Source organism: Phascolarctos cinereus, unplaced genomic scaffold (genome assembly GCF_003287225.1).
Source record: "Phascolarctos cinereus isolate Bilbo 61053 unplaced genomic scaffold, phaCin_HiC Scaffold_7;HRSCAF=346, whole genome shotgun sequence".
Classification (NCBI taxonomy): Eukaryota; Metazoa; Chordata; class Mammalia; order Diprotodontia; family Phascolarctidae; genus Phascolarctos; species Phascolarctos cinereus.
Window position 1 is genome coordinate 150,447,161 of NW_027556180.1, and position 23,751 is coordinate 150,470,911.

The 23,751-nt window shown below is 35.3% G+C and overlaps 1 protein-coding gene across 2 annotated transcripts in view; it reads left to right on the forward strand.

Annotated features, from left to right (window-relative positions):
• FARP1 (FERM, ARH/RhoGEF and pleckstrin domain protein 1) overlaps window positions 1-23,751 on the forward strand; it is a 338,317-nt gene that overhangs the window by 269,057 nt on the left and 45,509 nt on the right. For both annotated transcript variants that reach the window (XM_020963963.2, XM_020963962.2), the window contains exons 14-16: window positions 10,087-10,274; window positions 12,664-12,753; window positions 15,116-15,249. In XM_020963963.2, the coding sequence (XP_020819622.1) occupies window positions 10,087-10,274; window positions 12,664-12,753; window positions 15,116-15,249 (412 nt within the window). The remainder of the gene's footprint in view (window positions 1-10,086; window positions 10,275-12,663; window positions 12,754-15,115; window positions 15,250-23,751) is intronic.

The window sequence follows — 23,751 nt, forward strand, 5'->3', positions numbered from 1 at the left end:
ACTCCCCCTCTACGAAAGTGAATGATGTATGGTACTGAGGTTTTGTCTATGTAATACTGAAACAATCTGGTGGTTTAGTGAAAAATCAAAGTATTTTCTGTGGGGCCAAATAACTGGTTGAAGTTTTTTACCTTTTGGCAGATTACTGTGCTGTTGTATAGATTCAATTCTGGATTAAGTAAATTCTTTTTCTTTCACTGGTGTTAAACTGAATTTGAATTTATATACTTTCTTTTCTGAAGACTTTTCTCTGTCTCTGTATTTTCAACCTATTTAAGTCAGCCATATCACTCTTAAGAATCCTTGGATTCCCCCAAAATAGGATACTTTTCTAAAGAAAAGGAGTTTCTCACTGTCCCTCAAATTTTTCCTGTCATTTTTCTAATAGTAATGAACTTGAGTTACTTTTAATAGGTGTGATTTTATACAGATAACATTTTCATCATCATTATAGATTTAGTGCTGTAGGAAACTTTTGAAATTATCTAAATTCCCTCATTTCGCAAGTGAAGAAATTGAGACCTAGAGAGGTCAAATGCTTTGCCCAAGATCAGGCAGCTAGTAAGTGGCAGAGCAGAAATTTGAACCCATATCCTCTGATAGCAAGTCCAGTGATGTTTTCACTTCACTTATGTGGCTTTCGCGTCATCTAATAAGACAAGTCTAGTTTTACTCCTGATTAGCTGTGTTGATTAAAAAATGTGAGTATGTTCAGAGGCTTGTAATATGTACATGGAATGAAGTAAGTCAGTCACAGAGTACAATTCAAATAGCACATGTTCTGTTAGTCCCCATTTCTCTTGAAAATTATATGTCACGTATAGGAGATAAAATTTATATACGCATACTTCCCACTAATTTCATACATGGCTTTACAGGCGTGAACATTTCAAAAGAGGCCCCTGGAAATGTCCATTTTGTTATGCTATTCCATTGAACTAAGTTAGCCATGCACAAAGGAGAGTTACTCCCAAATAAGCTATTAGATACAGTTGGAGATTAGAGTAGTTTACCCTGGCAGCATTAAAACATGCTGGCAGTGTATTTTCCCCTTGGTTTGATTCCATGTGCTTCTGGTCAGTTGAATGAAATGTAATACTTAGAGCACTTATAAATTTTCCTCAACACTGGCCTATATTTAAGGTTGACATAAATTTTTTAGGTCAGTGTTAAGATGTCACAAAATAAAGAAATTTGAATTTTTTAAAAAGAGAAATACACGTTTCCTTGATTGCTTTTTGTCTCAAAGGGACGGGGAGAACTGTCAGCAATGTAAAATTAACTCATGATTTGGGATGCACAATTGCATAGAATAGAAGAAAAGTGTAATCTAGATGGGATATTACCTAAAACAATCCCAATCTCATCATTAAATTATACTTCTCACTAGTCTGGGATATTTGGCTGGTAGAGTTAATAAGTACTCACAGACTCAGACTATAATTATTTTAATTTTTTATCTCTTCTATTTATTTTCCCATTTCTACTTTACTGAGCCAGGGAGGAGAGTTATACTGGTGGTTCTTGACATTGAGAATGAAATAAAAGGCTCACCTGTTATAGAAAACAACTTAATTAGAGGTACTCTACTACTGAGTGCCAATTAGGCCCTTGAAGAAGTGCTTGATATCCGTTCTTTAAAGTTTCTTGAGTATTTTTTTTAATCAGACAATACACATCTTTATTTTTTATTAGAAATGTATGTCTTTAGCGTTTGATATCTAGAGGTGTTTAAAGGCAGATTTATAAAGGAGTGTATCATGGTCACTTTTCATACATTACATTTGCTGCTTGTGTTCTATTCCCAGGAGTCATTGCCAAAGACCCATAAAACTCTTAGATAATTTTTAAAAGTGTCCAGTAAGTCAGAACATTATAGCTCCTTGTACCAATGAAGAAGGGCACAATTCTAAGGAGATTCTCCATGAAAGATATAGATTATGTCTATGTTAATGGATCCATAAAAGTATTATACATATGAGATTAGAGAAAAAATTTACAGGTTTCAAAAATATTCTTGCCACGAAAGTTGACCAGCATATTTATTGCCTTAGTAAGGACCTAAGAAGAAATATATTTCAGCTTTAGCATGAGGCCATGAGGTTCATCATACTGAAAAATAGCCAGCAATAAAAGTTATTAAACATCCCAGGGAATCTGGATGAATTTTTTTTTCTTTAAAAAAAAAACTTTAAAAACAAGGTAGAGTCTCAACAATTTGGGGTAATTTAAGTATGATTCAACCCAAGTGTGAGGTACTAGCCCTGTAAATCCTACAGTAGCATTTAAGCATCAGGGTTTTTTTCCCTTTTGCCAGAATTTTTTGGAAATTTTGTATGTGGAAGGCAGCTTGTACACTTGTATTCCCAAAAGTGTGTTCAAGTTCAACTGACTTAATCCAGTGAATGAATATTAAGAAAATTCCTTGGAATGTAACTTTGGAATATGGTTTGAAATCAGAGAGTTTTATTACAAATTAGTGAGGGTTAAGAGGACGGTGACATAAGATACATGGATGTTGACAAGTTTTGTATGTTTGGGAGCTGGTCTTCATGGAGTACAACAAATTGATATTGCCATACCAGTAGGGTGTTAACTCCCCTATGCCAGGTGTGATCTGTTCAGAATGTTATGGAGGGCTACTTACTTCCCTTGAACATATAACAGGCAAGGAAGAGGAATTAAACACACACACACACACACACACACACACACACACACACACACACACACACAATTTGTGTGCATAGTCTAGTGAATGTGTGAAATCTTTAAAATAATTGGCTCTTATGTAAGATACAGCGATGGGGGTAAACTGGTTTTATTTCACTGTGAATTGATTTTTTTTCAGTGAGTTTTAAAGCATGAAAAAGTAAAATGTCTTTGATAGAGTGGGAAGTGGTTGTTGTCCATTCTCAAAGAGGACCAAAATGACGTCACTATGTTGGAGTCAAGATACAGTGTGTCTGACTGTGGGTGATCAGACCAATAGGAGCTCAGAAAGCTCTACCACAGGTCAGGCACAAATAGTCCACCTGAACATTTGGAATAGAGTGAAAGGTGACAGTGATGACCCGTGAGCTCACAATCATTAGATAAGAGCTTTCTGGCCCAAGAAAGTGGGTTAACAGTTCCTTTTCATGTGTTTCAAATTTCCTTGGTGAGAAGAATGCAGTTGTCATTCTGCCTGTGATGATTTATGGTGAGATTAAAGGTAGGTCTTACATAGTTCAGAGCTTAAACTTGTTGCTTTCTCAGTAAGCACTTAAAATGGCTGATGTGCTAATAAATCCCCTTTCCCCTCACTTCTTCCTCCTGAGAAATTGACTTGGGAAAACTAACCAAATTTCATAAGCTTGGCTGTATATCATTAATCCCTTTCTGTGTTTTTAAAATTTGTTTGTATATATAAGGCAGCATAGAGAATATATTTTTAATAAAAATCTCTAACAAACCAAATTAATTTTTACATAGAAAATGCTGGGGACTTCATTCTCATTTTTGTCATTTGTTTAATAAAGTTTAAGAAAAAAGCATTTTTATTTTGTTGATCCATTGTATGCACTGTTTTGTCAGCATGGACCTCTCTGGAAGAAAATCTTTTCAATGTTCTGTCTTTATCCTCAAAGCATGGTGTGCCTTCTGTTCCTTGCATTATTTGGAGCGCTGTCTGATGTCTTTTTTTTTTAACTGCAGAATACCTATTTGTACTTGGAATACCTGTTTTTCCCACATACAGTGACCCTGTTCACTTCAAATAGTGATCATAGTAACCCAAAAGCTCTGGCTTACTTCTCTGAACCATACTTCCTTAGAGGTGGGTGAAATAAAAGGAGGGCAGACTAGCCTCTGCTGCCATTTGGAGGGTATCCTTTTTATACTTCATTTTCTTGTGCCTTTCTTGTGATTTTTCAACATTTATATATTTGGAGACTTATTTTGAAGCAAGCAGGACCACTGTAGTTGTGGGAAGATATCTTGCTGAAACTGACAGTGTCTATGGCAGTCGTTTACAGAAGGGATTAATTAGATGAAGGATTGGGTCTCACATTTTAACTGTGTGTGTTCCTGATATTTAAGTGTGGCACTGGACAGTTTACATCAATTTTATTTCTTGTAAAAAAATGTTGTGGGGTTAGGGGGAAAGAAAATGGGAAGCATAAGTATGACCTTTAGATTTGATCTATCCCAGGTCTTGTTGAGCAAGATGTTAACCCTAAATGTAGATGAGCTGCAGCCAAGCACTGTCTGATTTCATCTTTTTCACTGCCTAATATTGCAGTATATCAATAAAGCATGGATTTGTATCACTTGAAGGGTTGCTGGCTTCTCCCAATAACACTGAGCTTGGTGACTCTTTCAGCATGTCAAGCCAAACTCATGTAACATTGTATGCACGGTATTAATATCTTTTGTTATCTAAACTGAAAGCTTTTACTTGTTCTAACAGGTATCTTTGCTGTAAAAATTGTCAATGGTTTAACTGTTCTATCTCACTGATGGCTGAAGCTTTGTCCCAAGTACAAGATGATATTTTCCATTGGTATGATGTGTTATACTCCCTAACCTCATGACCCTGCCACCACCACCACCACCACCACCACCACTACCACCACCACCACCACCACCACCATGATCAAATAAAGGAGGTTTTCCTTTCTTGTCTTCCCCATATGTCAGAGCAAGGTAATGCATTAGTTATCCAGCACTATTTCTCCATTAATAGCATCTCTTTTTTTCCTGCAAAATTTGTTTCTCTTGCTTTTCTGAGTTTTTTGATTATGAGCTCCTAAGCTAATGTTTAGCTGTTGGTGAAACTTTTCTCAAAGGACTTTATTATAGATAGACAACCTCATTGTCCTTGCAACTTGTTTATGTTAACAGTTATAGGACAACATCCCTAATAAACTAGTAATCCTGTAAAATAGTTATTCTCATGAAATGATTTAAATTAAAAAAAAATCCCTAAGGCCAATTTCACAAAGTCATTCAGAGAAAGCCTTATATAGATAGACATTAAACTGTCGTAAAGCCTTCTTAAGGAAACCCTACCTAGTGATGGTTCCATAGAAAAGTGATCTTCAGGGATACGTTAAATCTATAGACAGATTTCACTGTAGTCTTTTTGAAAGCAATTCTTATAGCTCTCAAAAAGTCCTTTTTAAAAAAGGGAGAAAAAAATTGTTTTCATCTGTTTCCTCTATGTGCCTTTGAATCATATCTTGGTACTCAAAGATAAAGATCTCTGGTATTTTAGGATGAAAATATGGAAGACCAAAATGTTTTAGAAGTGGCTTCTGGAAAACAGCTAAACAGATTTTGATTATGTAATCTTTATTTGAGGTGCTGAAAAAGGCATAGAGAATATTTAAAGTATTTCTGACTTATTTATATTTCAAAAGGGACACTGAGAAAACATTCTAGTATTTTTTGTCAATTATAGCCATCTGCAAATGTATGGATAGTTCACATGTTGAACCAATTTAAAAATACAAATTACTTCATTCCTGTCTTCTCAATGACTAAGCAGACTCTTGCAAGCCTTGAAGAATAGAATTAAATTGCTCAAGATTCTATCTCAGAAATTTGATTTTTCCTATTTAAAAAAAATAACTCAACCCTTTGAATTATAGCTCTAAAGACATAAATTTGCTTGTTTAATGTTCAGCTTGGGCACAACCCCTCACTTCCAAACCGGATAACAAAGTCATAGTGTATACAGAAGCCAAATGAGGGTTGTTAATCATAAACTCTCACCCTAAATATATTATAGTTCTCATGATTAAGAGGCTATGGGGGGAAATGCTGACATGCCTCTCCAATGTGTGACCCTGCAAATTTCCTCTTCCCTGGAGCTGCCAGTAAAACAGAATTATGAGTGTGTTTTAAATTAATAAAATGAAGGAGCCCAACTGGCTTTTGTGCTGGGTGATAAATTGAAAAGTACAGTAAATACCATTGCTGTGCTATTTTGGAACTCAACTCTGTATCAGGGGAATAAATATGTACATTTAAAAGGAATTTTAAAGGCAGTTATTAGAAATGCTTCCCTTGGGGTTTAATATGTTAAAGGGCTTCCATTCCATGGAGACAGTGTAATGTCTTCCAGCTAAATGCTCAATCTCTTGAGGCACATTGAAGTGGTGAAAAAAAAAAAGTAATGTCCCTAGAGAAATCATTGGGAGAGATGAGAATTTGAAAGCCATTAACCTTTAGATCTATTCGAAGGTTTCAAAAAATTGTAGCTGAACTTCTGGAAACAGTAAAAATGTCCATAACATTTCCAAAGCCTCCTAACTTTCAATGTATAATTTAATTTTATAATAACCTCATCTCTTTTCCCTGTCTTTCTCCCTTTTGCCATAATACTTAGCTATTTACTTAAAGGGGCTGGTAAAATTACACATTTACTTTGAGACTTTTTTAAAGGACTAGCATCTTGGGGTGAGAAGAAGTGTGGAAAAGATTGGAAAACTGAAGAACTAAAGTTCATTGTAAAAAAATGAACTAATAATGACTTCTCCCCCAATGTCCCTAGACCTGGGGCCTCCTAGAAGAGCATCAGAGCATGTGACATGGGCATTTATCTAGGAGACAAGCTAACTCAAAACCATACTTCAAAACAGACTATCTTAGGAGAAAAATAAGTGACAAAATTACTCAGTATATTGTGTAGACAACTAACTTTAAACATCCTGATGTTATTTCTCTTTACAATTTCCAGAGGATACACAAATAGTATAGAATTAGGTTTGTGTATGCTCCAAATGTCATCAATTTGGTCAGATAGTTTTATATTGAAGTAGAATTCAAGGTAATTTAAAAAATGCTAAATAAATTATTCTTTACCTTTGTGAGCATATTTTACTGATTGCCTGGATTGTAAATAGCCTCTAAATTAAGTTAGTCATTATTGTTTGAACCTCTTCTCTTCCCCCCACCACTTTTGTGACTACAAGTATCAACTTTCTAAAATGCTTCAAGATATACCTACTTACAGGTTGAGAATGTGCCTTAAGACTCCATTGGTACTTTCAGAGCTAACTAGCCAATCTTAAAGAGTCAGATATTATTATTATGAAATTATAGGATCCTGGATCTAGAGATGGAAGGGACCAGTGGCCATCTAATCCAGTACCCTCATTTTTCAGTAGAAGAAACTGAGACCCATGCAAAAGGACTTGCCCAAAGCCATCTAGCTGGTAAGAATTAGTCAGGATTAAACCTAGTCTTCTAACTCCAAAGTCAGTTCTCTTGACAACTTTATATGGGCATAAAGATGACCTTCAGGAAGCCTCAGGTGTTGTCCTTAGTATTTAGAATTCTTGGAATTGTTAATAGACTTGCAGACAAGAGTACTTGACAATTTATTGATAGGACAATTTCTGTGCTACTCTTTCTACCAGTTTTAAACTTCCTGACTCCTCCTGTATACACTAAATAAATATTTAAAGCTAGTCTGAAGCAATATAAATTGATAAATCTAATTAGATTGTTGATACTTAACCAGCATCACAAAGGGGGGGAAAATGTATATGGTATTTGTGAAATGTAGTAGGTTTTATCTATTGAAAAATACTGAGTTTGTCCATACTGCTGTGAATTATACTGGCTGTAATGAAGTCTACTTTCCACTGTCTATTATTGCCAGTCTCTGAACTAGTCAAATGCATTTCAGACTGTCTGCTTTTAAATGGCATTTTCTTCTTTTCTTACATGTATTCTCCAATGAGCTTGGTCCTTTTGGTCTGCTGTGCTCCTTTTTGTAGTTCAGACTTTTTCCCAAGTAGATTTCTAGTTGAAACTTTCCCAACTACAAGGATAGCTTCTTTCCTTCCTGTGGGTGTGGTAGTGGTTGTATTTGAATTTAGTCACCATTATTTTCCCCCTCCAAACAAATGAGGTACTTTCGTCATGCCTGTTTGTTGGGCATGGTCCTACAACCAATTGCTTTCTCCCAATCCCCATTCAGACTAGTCCTGTTGCTGTGTTCACTGTGCTGGTGCTTGTCTTATCTGACACAAGACACCAGAGTACAAAAGTGAACGGTCATGAATGCAGAGCCATTATACAATTGCTTGTTGTTTCATCTGGTGTACTTTAAAACTCAGCTACTCAGAATATGAACCTCTTGTTATTCTAAGTGACCATATAAGGGCTGTAGGTCAGCCTACAGGTGCCCTGGGTAATTATGGTCTGATTAAAGAAAGTCACCCAAGGTTGTCACTCGTGAGTGCTCAAAGCATGTGTAATCTTTGATATTAGGCAGAGGAAGTACCAGAAGTTCTCTTGTAAATCAAATCTAGAGTAATAAAGTTTTTTCTTATGTGATTTATGAAGAGTAGTATAGTACTTCTTTTAAAAATTGCCTTTTAAATTGGTTTCACCATTTCTACGTGACGTTTCAATACTTTTGCTATCATTGTATTCAGTTATGTACTAGTAGTGTCAATAAAATTGACATTTGTGAAGCAAGCTCTGGCCTTTCTCTGGGATTGTACTGGGCATGGTAATGTGTGGTGAAACTGGGTGCTAACTAAATAACACCGTATTGTCTTTTGTGCGTTCTCTCTGGCTGTAAAAGTGGTTAACTTTTTAATTTACCTTTTAAAATACTCATTTTCTATTCTTTCTCTACAAAGATCACTACCAATAGAACATATACTCTCATCTGTTTTTTCCAGAAGTGGTGGCTTTTCATACACTTGCTGATGGTGAACAGGATGCCTTTGTGAGAGACCTGTCTGGGGCTAATTAGGGGGTGCCGACTGAGGCTGGGGAAGTTTGTTGATGGCTTTTTCTTTGTGAAGTGATATGACCAATATGAAGATTACATCCATTACCTTTTAGCTTTGTTAGCACAATGCTGAAATCACTTGAGCTACCTCTCCCTGGTTTTTATTGTAGTTTTTTCAATAATCATGAAGTAAATATTAACCAATCTAAAAGCAAGAGATGAAAGGTCAAAGATTGATCAACTTGAAGTGCTCCCTGAAACAAATTATATTTCACATGTCTTACCTCTGTTGTTATTGTGCCTTATTGGAATGAGCCTTACTTTAATGTTGTGCAGCCAACAGGCCAGACATTACAATCTACAAAATAGAAGTAGTCTTCATATTTTCTTTGCTTTTAATTATTGTTGCTTCCATAGGTTAAATATTTTTACTTTGGTGACCAAACATTAGTCATTGAAATCAGCAGCTTCCTTGTTGAAATTTTTAAAGTGTAAAGTAGAATCCAGATTAAATTAAGATTTTTTTAAAAAACTATGGTATGTTAGATATTAAAGAAAGGGAAATTGAATATTTGGACAAGCCTTTTCATTTAAACATTCAGTAACCTGGTTGACTTTTGAAGAGAACATGAACACATTTTTAGGATTTTTAATATTCTGTATCTCCCTGTACAGAGAATTGACTGTCACTTTTTGCTACATAAAGTGGATTTGTGGTAATTTCTCATGATCTCCAGCTTTGCACATACAAAATGATGAGCTTTGCATGTAAATGTGATGCTAGTATTTCTATCTCAAACAGTGAGAGAAGCATGGAGTGACACTACCAGGTACTCTAAGCTTGCTTCTGTTCTTTGTAGAAATGAGGCATTAGTTGCTTTCCTTTTGTATTATCTATGATGTGATAGTGCATTTCTTCCAAAACGCATTAATAATTTAGATTCCTATTAGTATAGTTTATTTCCTAATGATTTACCCACATCTCTTTGTGAAATGTACTATTTTTGTGGACTAATTTTTAGGAGCAATTATAGTACCCAAGAGAACAGAATACTATTTTGTATGTAGCATACTCTTAAACTTTTACAGTTACAATCTGGGTATAGCAGAGAGATTCATACGTTATCTTAAATTAGCTAATGGAAGTTTAGTTATGTGGCAGTTATCCTCATTCTGGTATCTTTAGCTGTAAAGGCAGCTGGAATTCAGAGAAGCAATTTATTAAGGAGCTAACAGTATTTAGTTTCCCAAATACTAGTCAAAGTCATAAAGCTATGAAATAGTAAACCAGGTCCTTGTAGAAATTACTTTGTTATTGTTGTTGTTTAAAATCTCCCATCCCCAAACAGGCTCCCTGACTGGTAGTCCTCATCTCTCAGAACTGTCAATCAACTCTCAGGGAGGACCGACTGCAGCAAACATGACCTTATCTCCAAACTTGAGCCCTGACACCAAGCAATCATCTCCACTAGTCAGCCCACTGCTGAATGACCAGACCTGTACAAGGACAGATGATGAAGAAGAGGTCAGGAGAAAGGTATGTAGCTCAACTTATTTAGATGTTGCAAAGTTTCTTTCTGAGCTAGGTGGTGCAATGTTTGGGTCTGGAAGTCAGAAAGCCTTGAGTTCAAATGACCTCAGATACTTAGTTGCTGTGTGACTCTGGCCAAGTTGCTTAGGCTCTGCATAATATAAATGCTTATTCCCTTCCAAAAGGTAGGTAGGTAGGTAGGTGGGTAGGTAGGTAGGTAGGTAGGGGGTGTGTGTGTGTGTGTGTGTGTGTGTGTGTGTGTGTGTGTGTGTGTGTGTGTCTGTGTGTGTGTTGGGAAGAGGGGCAGGGAGGATGAAGTTGGTAATATGGAGCATATTAAAAAAGACGGTGACTTCTGGTCTACTCTGAGATTCACTAGAATAGCATATAAGAATAACCAGCTTGCCAACTTTCCTGTTTAACTCATACTTAACAGCTTTTTAAAAAAAATTTTTGTGAGGCTCTTAGACACCAATTACCACATTCTAGCTCTTATAACCCTGCTGGTACCCAGCTGAAGACAGAACAGTCTGTGTAGCTTTTGTTCTTTTCCCTAAAGGAAACATGACTCTGTTATTTTTGCTTACTAATTAATTGGATTTCTTGTGCACTTTTCCTGAAAAAAAGCTTAATTATATGAATAAATAGCAATCAGTGTTACCTAAGTTTAAGATCCTAACCTTCCAGATATTAAGTAACATAAAGAGATATATAAACCAACCACAAATAAGCAAGATCTTTCATTTTCACCCTAAAAGGGCTCAGTTTATTCCTATGAAACATTCTCTTCACAGAAACTGAACTGGTAATGTTAAATCTAAGCAATAAAACTAGAAAGGTAGTACTGGCCTTTTAAACACACAGACATAACCAGACAAAATGGAGCAAAAGCATATGAGGAAAAGGTTAGACAATATCATATCCCCATCTTATGTTTTTCTTTGGGAATTAACCCTTTCCTTCCATTTTAGGTAATATTTTTTCAATAGTAGATAGAAGGACATGTTTAAAAATGCAAATCAATCACATGAAGGATTTTGTTTGTTCTTCTCAGTTGCTGCTCCAGGATGTCTCCATTCTTTTCAGGGAGGCAAGATAGTGCTCTTGTCAGACGAAATATATGGTGTTAATGAATTCTTTTTAATATAGAAGAATTTTTTTTAAAAAAACCCTCCAAACCACAGAATAAGTGATAACTTAGCTTTTTAGAAAAAATTCACACACAAATTGAGATTGTGTATTTTTTGTCAGCTCTATAAAATTCCATGGTATCTATTTTGTGCCCAGGAGATGTTTTGAAAATAAAAAAAAAAGTAGCTCTCTTTAAGATTTGTGAAGTACTTTCCTTCCCACACCCCTATAATGTAGGAAGTACAGATGTTATTACTCTTTTTTTACATACAACAGAACTGAAACTGAAAGATTAAATACCTGGCCACAATCCTAAGTAACATTGCTAGGATTCAAATCTAGATCTCTCTTCTCCAAGTTCACAACTCTCTCCATTATTTGGTACAACACTAACTCTTTTTGATGACGATTAATAATAAGGGGAAATGAGTTCCTAAACCAGTGATTTCATTTACTAAGCCTATATCCCAAAAAGAATCAAAGAAAGAGGAAAAAGGATGCCTGTGTGCAAAACAAAACAAAAAGAACAACAACAAAAAAATGCAATCTTGTTAGCAATTCTTTCTTTGAGGGAAAAAGAACTGGACCTGAAGGAGATGCCCATGAATTAGAGAATGGTTGAACAAATTATAGCATGTGAATATAGTGGAATATTATTGTGCTATAAGAAATGATGAAAGGTTTTATTTCAGAGGTTTCATTTCATTTCAGAGAAATCTTGCTTCACAAAGTGAAGCAAGCAGAATGCAGAGAACAATAGCAATAATATTGTAAAGACAAGCAACTCTGAAAGACTTAAAAACTCTGATCATTGCAGTCTCCAACCATAATTGCAGAGGACTCACAATGAAACATACTACCTACCTCCTGACAGAGAGGTGTCAGACTCTGGGTGCAGTTTGAGACATAACCTTTTTTAAACTTTGTCCTTAATTATGAGTATTTGTTACGAAGATTTTGTCTTTTATTCTTATGAGGCAAAGGGGGGAGTGACAAAGAATAGATTTTTCACCTAAAAAAGAAATAAATTTGTAAAAAAAAAAAATGAGGAAAAACAGTACTAGGTGCTGTTTCTGTTCTGCCAGCCCATTCCATGGGCACTTCTCTAGCTCATCAGAAAGGCTCATATGAGCTTAGTCTTGATACCAGCTACCCCAAATATACAAATAACAGACACTTAGGTTTAGCAATAGAACCATTTTTCACTCTGAGATTTGTCTCTTAAGATCTAGCTTCTTTTACCTATGTGTTTTGCATTTTACAGAGATTTCCAACTGACAAAGCATATTTCATTGCTAAAGAAGTATCTACCACTGAAAGGACCTATCTGAAGGATCTTGAAGTCATCACTTCAGTATGTTTAATTTTAATATTTTGTCCTCAGCCTCCATTTTTTCCTCAGCGATACTTTACCTGTATCTACACTCTATCATTAATAAGGAAGTTGGGTCTTCTTAAATTCTGTGCATGTAATGAAAGGACTCTGCATACAGAGAAAAGGACTTTGGTCCTTGGAGACTGATTAGACGTCTGTAGTGTGTTTAGTTTGGAATGTACCCTGCAAAATAATTTTAGTAATTGTGGCTTAAAAAATGCAAAAGAAGCAATTAAATTCTATAGTGTTGGAAATATGAATTAAACATTTTACTTCTGATGTGCACTGATCCAGAACACTTTGTGTTTTGCTGGTTGTCAAAATGTAGTCACTTCTTTTCACCCTAGGGAGACCTGGAAGTGAGTAGAAGCCTCATTGTAACTTTGATAACAAAATCAATCCTGACAGCAGTATCTAACTCCACAACCACCACCTCACCCAAAAAAAGTACCTATTATTATTCTAGTTTGTCTTGGGAACGGATTCTAGCCTTCCTTGCTTAAATTTCTTTTCTTAAATATTGAAGATACCTAATCTAGTCTCAGGATTTTAGAAAAGAGCAAGGCACTTCAGAGATTATTTAAGATCTATTGAGTTTTTATTCATTATCATGGAATACTAGCCCAAACTCCTTGACCTAAGTGACCTTATACTTACAGAGTAGCATTCTGTTGCTTGTTTTTTCCTTTTCTTTTTCTTTTTTTTCATTGTGCTGCTTGTTTAGCCATATTAGAATTCTGTCATTTTTAACAAAGGTGTAGGATCTGATCCCCATGTATGTAGATCTACACAAAGTGTGATGTAGTTGTTAATTTTTTTTAATTGGAGTATCAGGGCTAAAGAAATTATAATCAAGCAAAATTCTAGCATGGATTATTATAGGATGGCTATTGAATATCTGGAAAAGGAAGTAGTCATCATGAAGATTTAGCATGGCTTTGATAAAAACAAGTAAAACCATATTCTACTTAATTTTTTATCCCTAAACTGATAGATCAGGGAAATAATGTAGGTATACCTTGTCTAGATTTTATTAGCAAAGCATCTGATTAAGTAGAGTATGCTATTCTTGTAGAAAAGGTGTGCCTCTATAGAACCTTTTTAACCTTTTTTTGTTTCATGGACACCTTTGGCAGTCTTGTGGACCCTGTGGACCTCTTCTCAAAATAAAGTTTTTAAGTGCATGAAATAAAATACAAAGATTACAAAGAAAACCACTTATATTGAAATACAGTTATCAAAAATTTCACAGGCCCCAGGTTAAGAACCCTTGCTCTAAGTCTATATAACATAGCTGGAGGGATTTAGAATTGGTTGAATGCCTACACTCAAGAGAGTAGTCATTAATGGTTGTGTCAGCTTGGAAAGAGGTCTAGAAGTCTTAGAAGCAGTCTTGGAAGTCATCCAGACTAATGCTTTCATTTATTTTGGATGGGCCTTTTTAAAAAATATTTTTTCTTTAAAAATTCTAGCCAATGACAAGCCAGATAAAATACCATCCAAAGATCCTTTATTAGATGAATTGGTCTAATATTTGGGCTATTCCAAGGTTCTTGGTTAGTCTTGTGCTTGGGATAACATTTTTGTCAATGACTTGGATAAAGGAGTAGATGGAATGACTAGTAGCTTTGCATATGACAACTTAGGTTTGGTGGTAAGAAATATTTTGTTAACAATTGACACTGTCCCAAAGTGGAATGGGCTTCCTCAAGAGGTAATGGTTTCCCCCTAACTAGAGGTCTTTAAGCAAAGGCTGGATGATTACTTGGAGGATATGTCCTTGGAGGGACTCTTTTTCCTAAATGGACTGGGCTAGATCTGGTGGCTAAGTTCCCTCCCAATTCTGAGATTTTGAGACACTTGGATTTATTTATCACTTTAAGGTTTACAAAACACTTTCCCTAAAAAACAAACGAACAGAACCAACCCTGTGAGAAGTGAGGAAGAGTATACACTTGGTGGGTGCATGCAACTAAGTATCTCTATCACAAATCGTGGCTTGAAGCAGATGCAGCCTAATACAGATTGGGTTTGAAGGGCTTCCTATTGAGAGATTTACCCAAGTTATGACAGTCAAATTATCCCAAATCTAGAAAAGAGCTAACAAGAGAGAAATAGTACTTTTTACCCCCTTATGTGTAAAAGCTATACCTATCCATAAATAATGTGCCCATCCATATGGGTAATATGCCTTGTAATAATCTCTTGAGTTATTAAAAATCCCATAGTGGACTGCTTTTAGCGTGTAATTTCATTTGACTCTAGGTTTAATTCTATGTAAGTTAAAAATTCATTTTTTAACCTTTATACTTGCAATTTTGTTCTTTTTCCTTCCTTCCAGTGGTTTCAGAGCACAGTGAGCAAGGATGAATCGATGCCTGAAACCCTAAAAAGTCTCATCTTCTCTAACTTCGAACCTTTGCACAAATTTCATACAAGTTTTCTCAAGGAAATTGAGCACAGACTTGCCCTTTGGTAAGGATAACCTTTACTGTTTATCTGTCTTTCACTGAAATGAGAAATTATTCATCACATCCCTAATTAGTTGACTGGAAGTATTTATTCATAAGAGGGTAAAATGAAAGACTCTGACTTGGTACCAGATGAATTGAGTTATCATAAAGCCCATACATGTTTTCAGTCGAATACTAAAATTATTGTGTTTAATGTTTTTAGTTTGGGGTGTATATGTATTTTTTTGTAACGGGAAACCTGTTTTTGGGGATGTAGCACTCTTGCTGGATATGACTTAGATGGTTGAAGTTTTGTTGGCAGCATTCAAACCATCACAGTTAGGAATGAGTCAGAGATGGGCATTTTGCTCTCCATCAGACCAGAGCAGTGTATTGTCCTTGACATACTGATGTAACACAACTTCCTTATAGCTTGTTTAATCTGATGCTTGTTGGCTGGACAGGCACAGTCAGTACCAGGTGTTATTGTCCTCAGGTTTCTTCATTATTGACTCAGCAGTTGGGGAGAACTCAAAGGCATGATGCTCCAGTGGGTTCCTTCTAGGTGATTTTCTCCAAGAGAACCTGAGTTGCCTGAGGAGGCTCAGTGTCTTCTGAAGGTTGGGAACATTTGGATTTTCTTTTCACTGTGGCACTGAGATGCCTTTTGATGCCATTTCTTTAGGGCCTTTCACCCCATCTGGGGAAAAGAGTGATTCATAATTTTTATAAACATCCCTATGTTAAATAGTCCAAATAATGATAATCTCGGAAAAGCAAAAAAGAAACTATGAAAAACAGGAAGCATCTTATGTTTTGTGTGGTATTTGATCTGACTTGTCATTGGCTAGAATTTTTAAAGAAAATAATTTTTTTAGAAAATCCCCTCCCAAAATAAATGAAAGCATTGGAGTAGATGACTTCCTTCTGATTCTAATTTAGGAATATTGATCCATATATGGTAACCTTGATATAAAAGACAATTTCATATCTGAATATGTCTTGGACAGTATCCAGTGATGGAGGGAAAGGGGGAACGGTCTTCTTCACAGATGAAAAAGATAGTCTCAAAAGCTTGTATCTTGTCCCATAGCATGGAATGCAAGATTTCATAAACAAAGTTCTTAACAACCACCAAGTTGTGACCTTAGCATAGGATGCTAGCTGTAGTTTTTATACAGGATTGTGTAAAGATATAAGATCTTTATGTAGGATTTTGCTACTACTCTGTATCTAGTGTGGCCTTCAAGAGTAAGGCAAATATACCCCAAGGACAAGAGGTCATTCAACTGTGTAAAAAGAATCCTAAGCAAAAAAATCTAGCCTTCACCTGATAATGGAAAACTCACATCCATATAAATCAGTTTCAGATGAAAAGAGAAAGAATAAGATGTCAGATTATCAGAAATCTGGCTTTTGATTATTGTTGTGAATAAAGGAAAAATAAGTGTATATATACATATACATTAAACTCTGACTTCATCTGAAAGGTGAATGGTTTTATTCAATGTCTTCATTGTGCCTTTTTAACTTTATCTAATAGTCAGCTAGATAGTGAGGGGGATAGAGAGTGGGAAAAAGTCAGGAAGACTTGAATTTGAATCTTACCTCAGACACTAGCAATGTGACCCTGTTTCCTTGTCTATAAAATGGGGATAACAGTAATACCTATTTCATAGAGTTGTGAGGATCAGATGAGTTAATGTATGTAAAGCTTTATAGATCTTAAAGCACTACATAAATGTGAGCTATTCTAGGTATGATTATGATTTATTTATGTTGGAATTTGCTATTTTATTCTGCCTGAGAATTATAATGCAATTAATAATGCTAGCTCACATTCATATAGTATTTTAAGGTGTAAAAGGTGTTTTATGTAAGTGTGTCCTGTGAAGTAGGTGCTATTACTCTCATTTATGATTTAGAGGCACTTAGGTGTCAGTGAGTTAAGTTCTAATTCAGGAGTCAGGAAAACCTGCATTCAATTCAGCCTCAGACACTTCCTGACTAGCTATGTAGCTAACCCTGGGCAAATCGCCTTAACTCTGTTTGCCTTAGTTTCCTCAATTGTTAAATCAGGATAATAACAGCACTACCTTAGAATTGTTGTGAAGATCAACTGAGATAATATTTGTAAGCTATGGTATATTGCCTGGCACACAGTAGTATCATATAAATGCTCATTCCCTCCCTACCACCCCTAATCCCCATATAGATGAGGAATTAATTAAAGGTCAGAGAGGTAAAATGATTTTTACAGGACCATACAGCCATTAAATTGCTGTACAATTGAAACCCAAATATTTTTACTCCAACCATGCATTTGACCACATTGTATATCATTTCAGTTCAGTTGGATGTTATCTTCAGAGTTCAATAGAAACTATAGTAAATCTACCTTCTTTCACCTGACAGATGGGTCAAGGATCTGAAATGAAAACTGTAGATTAAGTCCACTGTGTTGTTCTCTCAACCTTCCTCTATTTGAGAGGGCAGCAGTTCCATCATAGGTAGGTTTTTAGGACTTAGCAAGGTGTGTAAATCGTCCTCAAACTAAATGTCCACATAGATCCATCCATTGTAGATCATCTGAATCAGTTTACAGTGTAGCTTCTAGAGGCAGCTACATGGTGCAGTGGCTAGAGTGCAGGGCCTATAGTCAGGAAGACTCATCTTCATGAGTTCAAATTTGGCCTTAAGACATTTACTAGCTGTGTAATCCTAGGTAAGTCACTTAATCCTTTTTGCCTCAGTTTCCTCATCTGTAAAATGAGCTGGAGCATGAAATGGCCAACCATTCTCGTAACTTTGCGAAGAGAACCCCAAATGGGGTCATGAAGAGTCAGACACAACTGAAATGACTAAACAACAATTGCGGAGAGGAGCTGTCATGCTACGAGATGACTGACATTAGTCATTATTTAACTATGTGAAAGTTTCACCATTCATGAGGCAGAGATTCTATAAGTCCCTAAAGGTAGGTGGGTGGTATAGTGCATAGGGTATTGTTCCTGGAATCAGGAAGACCTGAGTTCAAATCTGGTTTCAGACATTAACTAGCTGTGTGACCTTGAGCAAGTCACTTAACAAAGCTGTCTGCTTCAGTTTTCTCAACTATAAAATGGGGATAATAATAACACCTGCCTGCCAAGGTTGTTGTGAAGATTATATGAGATATTTGTAAAGCACTTAGCACAGTGCCTGGCACAGAGGCTTGTAATAAATGCTTCCTTCCTTCCCTTCACAAAGGGAAATATGAAATACACAAGTATTGCATCCATTCCTGAAATAAAATGCTAGAGATATTTATCCAATCCAAAGTTCTTCTGCTTTTTTTTTTTATTCTTCTGATCACATTAGGAAGAAAACCTCAGTTAGGTGTTGAACACCTCATAGATTCTGATTATCTTCAGACAATTAGTATGTAAATACTTCTTTTAATAATGGAGTCTGTTCAGGGCTAGTGATTGAAGGAAGCAACAGCAAGAGCTGTGGCTAAAATACTACCGTTAAGGAGGAATATGTTTTTATAGATGAGGAAACTAGGCAAAAAGGCTTAAATGACTTGCCCAGGGCCACACAGCTAGTAAGGCTGGATTTAAACTCAGTTCTTTCTAAATCCTGGAGAAGGAAATGGCAGACCACTCCAGCATCTTTGCCAAGAAAACCCCCAGTGGGGTCACGAAAAACCAGATTTGACTAAAAATGACAGAACAGCAACAGCCTTTGTTTATGTGTCAAATATTTATATTTATTGATACATTCTGTTTAACACCACAGACACTTAAAAAAAATCGCTAAACCCTGCCTTATAGCTTTCATTCCCTAAAAATAGGGATGTATGCCTTCCTTTGACAGTATGATACTTATGGGTTTAATCGATTGGTTCCCTTTGTACATTGATTTTATTTACATTTTTTCCTGCTGTTGTATATCTTTTGATTCTCCTTTCTCCAAAATATGTTATTTTACTCAAGTCTACGTATGTTTTTCAGAATTCATATTACCAATTCCTTATTGCACAGTAACATTCAATTACAGTGCTATACTGTAATTTGTTTAAGACTTGCCCAGTCATTGGAACATATCTTGTTTCTAGCTTTTTGTTTTTACAAAAACAGTGCTGCCAAGAAGTTTTTGTCTGTATAGATCTTTTCTTGCTGGTGATGACTTCCTTCAGTACTCAGTAGTAGAATATTGAGGTTTAAAATATATGAAAATTTTTATAATTTTTCTTGCAAACTGTTTTCCAGGAACAATCAATCAACCAGCATTTATTTTTTTAAATAATATTTTATTTTCCCCAATTACATGTTAAAACAATTTTTAACATTTTTTTTAAGTTTTGAGTTCCAAGTTCCCTCTCTTCCTCCCTGTTTTCCCTCCTCCTCTCTCTGAGATGGTAAGCAGTCTGATATAGATTATACGTGTGCAATCATGTAAAACATTTCCATATATTTTTTACAAGAAGATTAGAATAAAAAAAAAGAATGAAAGAAAGTGAAAAAACAACAGGTTTCAGTCTGTATTCAGATAATATCAGTTCTTTCTCTGGAGGTGGATAACATGCTTCTTTGTGAGTCCTTTGGGATTGTCTTGGATCACTGTATTGCTGAGAATAGCTAAGTCATTCACAGTTCTTCATACGATTTTGCTGTTATTGTGTACAACATTCTCCTGGTTCTCTTGACTTTGTATCACTTCATGTAAGTCTTTCCAGATTTTTCTGAAATCATCCTGTTTGTCATTTCTTATAGCACAATAATATTCCATCAAAGTCATATTCCACAAATTGTTCAGCCATTCCTCAATTGATGGGCATCCCTTTGATTTCCAATTCTTATCTACCACAAAAAGAGCTTCAGCAAACATTTCTTAAATGCTTGGGAATACAAAATTAAAAAAAGCAAAACAGTCTCTGCCCTCAAGGATCTTACATTCTAATGGGAGAAAATCAAACCTTTTCTTAGCTCCATTAATAGAGAATTAGAACGATTGTCTTCCTGTGTTTTCCCATAAGCTACCATATTTGCAATCTTGATGAGTACCCAGTGATACCTGATAGTATTGATTTGCATTTTTCTGATTATTTATGATTGTGAACATTTTAGGTGGTTTTTCATGGTTTAGAAAACTATTTTTCTTTGACTACTTTTCTGTTAGGGGAATGGCTCTTAATGTATTTTTATCAGTTCCCTTTAAATTGTGAATGTTAGACTTCATCACAAATAGATTATACAAAGATTTTTCCCCCAATCTATACCTTTTCTTCTTACTGCATTAATTATTCAATAAGAGCTCTGATTTAATTCCTTGTCTCTTCCTTCAGTTCTTTTTTTTAAGCATTTATTAAGTACTCAATATGTGCCAGGTACTGTGTTAAGCGCTTTACAAATATTATCTCATTTGACCCTCACAAGAACCCTGGGTGGTCCAAGATGCTCTTATTATCCCAGCTTTACAGTTGAGGAAACAAAAAAAAAGACAGAGGTTTAGTGACTTGCCTAGCATCACATAGCTTGGAAGTGACCGAGGCCAGATTTGAACTTAGGTCTTCTTGGCTGTATCTGCTGTGCCACCTAGCTGCCTTTTAGGCTTTCTTGAGACTTTTGATGTTTTTTTGAACATTCCATTTTCTTTTCTTTGGTTGTGGTTGTATTTATTGCAGAATTACTCTCTTATGTGGGAGATTTATTGTAGTATTCTTTTATTCTGTGGCACTGACTCATTTTATAAATAGCTTTTCTTTCCCTACTCATTCTTCTCTCTGAAATTCTATATGAATTTCCTTCTTTTTCCCTTCTTTTGGTCATTCTTGGTTTTTTACAAGCATTTTTTAGCTATTTTCAGTTAGAGTCCCTAAATTTAGATACAACTTTTAATTCAGTCATTTTGCTAGAAGGTACAGACTTCATCTTGATAAAAGAAAATGTTTTTATAACAACTGATGCTATCTGGTAATGACACAGATTGCTTGTAAGATATTCCCCATCAGTGGAGATGTTTAAGCTAAGTTTGGTTGATCACATTTCTGGCCTCCTCAAGAAAGAATTCTTTCATTGAGTGGGAAGTTACTAAGATCCTTATTACTCCAGGATTCTGCATCTCCATTTTATAGTCAAAGCCCAAAGTTGCTGGTAAGAGACATTAAACATAGAGTTAGTGATCAGGCGAGATCTATGTCCTTCATAAAAGCATTTTTATCCATTCTTATTAAGACTTGTAAAGTGTATGTTGTCTGAAATGCTTGAGAATGGAGTAGAAATTAATTTTAAAGTTACTTAGTACCAAGAGCTCCTCAGAATATGGAACCATGTTATATTAAATTCATAATATCAATAACCTGTGTGTACATGTACATTAAGATGTATCATAAACCTTTGTCAACACTAGGAATTTCAGGGGCAGATACTTACCAGGGAGCAAATCCTGGAGTCCTGATACAAATAAACACACCTGTTTTTATCCCTAACTACGAGTGGGTACTCCCAAGTAAATACACCTGGCTAGAGCATATAACAGTTCCACAAAGTCTGCTTCTTACTAGAAAAACCTAGCTAATACTGTTTCTTCAAAAATAAAGAAACAGGTTTGGTGACTTCTGAAAACAGTGAAACTACTTAAAAAGGTTTGTGGGGTTTTTTTTCTCTTGTTCTACTCCAAAGTCTAGTTGTGATGTGGAGGTGACCCTGAGCTCTATGCGTACAGAATCCTAGCTCTGGAAGGCCTTAACAAACTGCAGCAACTTTAAGAAGAAGCCAACTAGTGCACTGTTGTCCAAAGGCTGGTATAACTAAACTTAGAAGAGCTTTTAATTAGTCAACTGAAAAATTAGTTGAAACAATTAATAATTTTAGCAAAGTAGCAGGATATAAAGTAAATTCCCCTAAATCATCAGCATTCCTATATATATATATATATATATATATATATATATATGTATGTATATGTGTGTGTGTATATATATATATATATATATATATACACACACACACATATACATACATATATATATATATATATATATATATATATACACATACATATATAACAAAATTCTGCAAGAAGAGATAGTAAAAAAAAAATCACATTTAAAATAAGTCTAGACCATACAAAATACCTGAGAGTACACTTACCAAAACAAATCCAGGAACTATATAAACAAAACTATAAAAAAAAAACTTTTTATACAAATACAGATTTAAGTAATTGGAGAAATATTAACTGTTCATGGGTAGGCAGGGCCAGTATAATAAAAATGAGGATTTTACCCAAACTGTATATTCAGTGCCATCCCACTTAAATTACCAAGAAATTATTTTACTGAATTAGAAAAAAAAAATAAAATTCATTTGGAAAAACAAAAAGTCAAGAATATCAAGGGAAATAATGGGGGAAAATGTAAAGGAAGGAGGTTTGTAATACCAGATCTTAAACTATATTATAAGGCAGTAATTATCAAAACTACCTGGTACTGGCTGAGAAATAGAAGGTTAGATCAATGGAACAGAGTTAGACATACAATTTACAGCAGCAAATAAATATAATAATCAGAAAGTTGGCCAGCAGGTAATGGGTTTTCCTGGCCATAGTAACTGAAGAACAGTGTCTACTAAGATGCAGAGGCAGTTGCCATACGGATAAAATTAAATCCTTAAATATCAGGATTCACCTACTTGGTGGAAGAAGAGTAAGCCATTTGCAAACTTTGGCATTCCATTGATATTTCCAAACTCTAGTCCAGAAAATGACTGCTGTCCTAGCTCCTTTAGTAACTGGGTGAAGAGTGATTTTTTTTATAACTTTGAGAGAAATGATTCTTTGGTTAAATAAAATTGTAGCAATATTTAGAAATATATAAATGACAAGAGTTCTTTTTCAGGTTTCTAAAAATTATGAGCTTTTGAGTTCCTTTAGTTTTTAATTCATTGGAGTGAGGGACTCTCAGAAACTTCCAAATTTCATAATAGTGGATAAAATGCATGGTTGGTATAAGGCTACAGCATACCACCAGTGATGGCTTGTGAGTGGAGGACTTCATCAAGGACAAGGACAAGGAGATGATGGACAGACATGCCAAGTGTTGCCTTAGTTGTAGCCCAAAAACATAAAAGACCTAGAGAAAGTCTTCAGTGAGTTGAGGAGATTCACTGTGGAAGACTGATGGAAAGGCATGTAACTTCAGGAAAGTAAAAAAGAGAGGTTGCAATCTGTATCAGAGGAGAAAGTACCCACAACCAAGGAGATGTCACACCCATTGAAGGAAGTGAGAGAATTCTAGCAATTTAGTGGATAGGGCCTTGGACTGGAGATTAGAGGGGAAAGGTTGCTTCTGTTGTGATCAAGTCTGCTTTCTTTTCTGTCTAGCTTCTACTTTAACAGCTTAAACTGGACTAAACTAAGTGCTCAAGATACTTAGGAATTGTTTAAGCTTTATCTTTTGATCTCTCAAAATTTGTCTGTGAATGTTTCCTGATAATAGCATCCTTAGCCTCATATATTTCCCTGTCTCTTTATATAAACC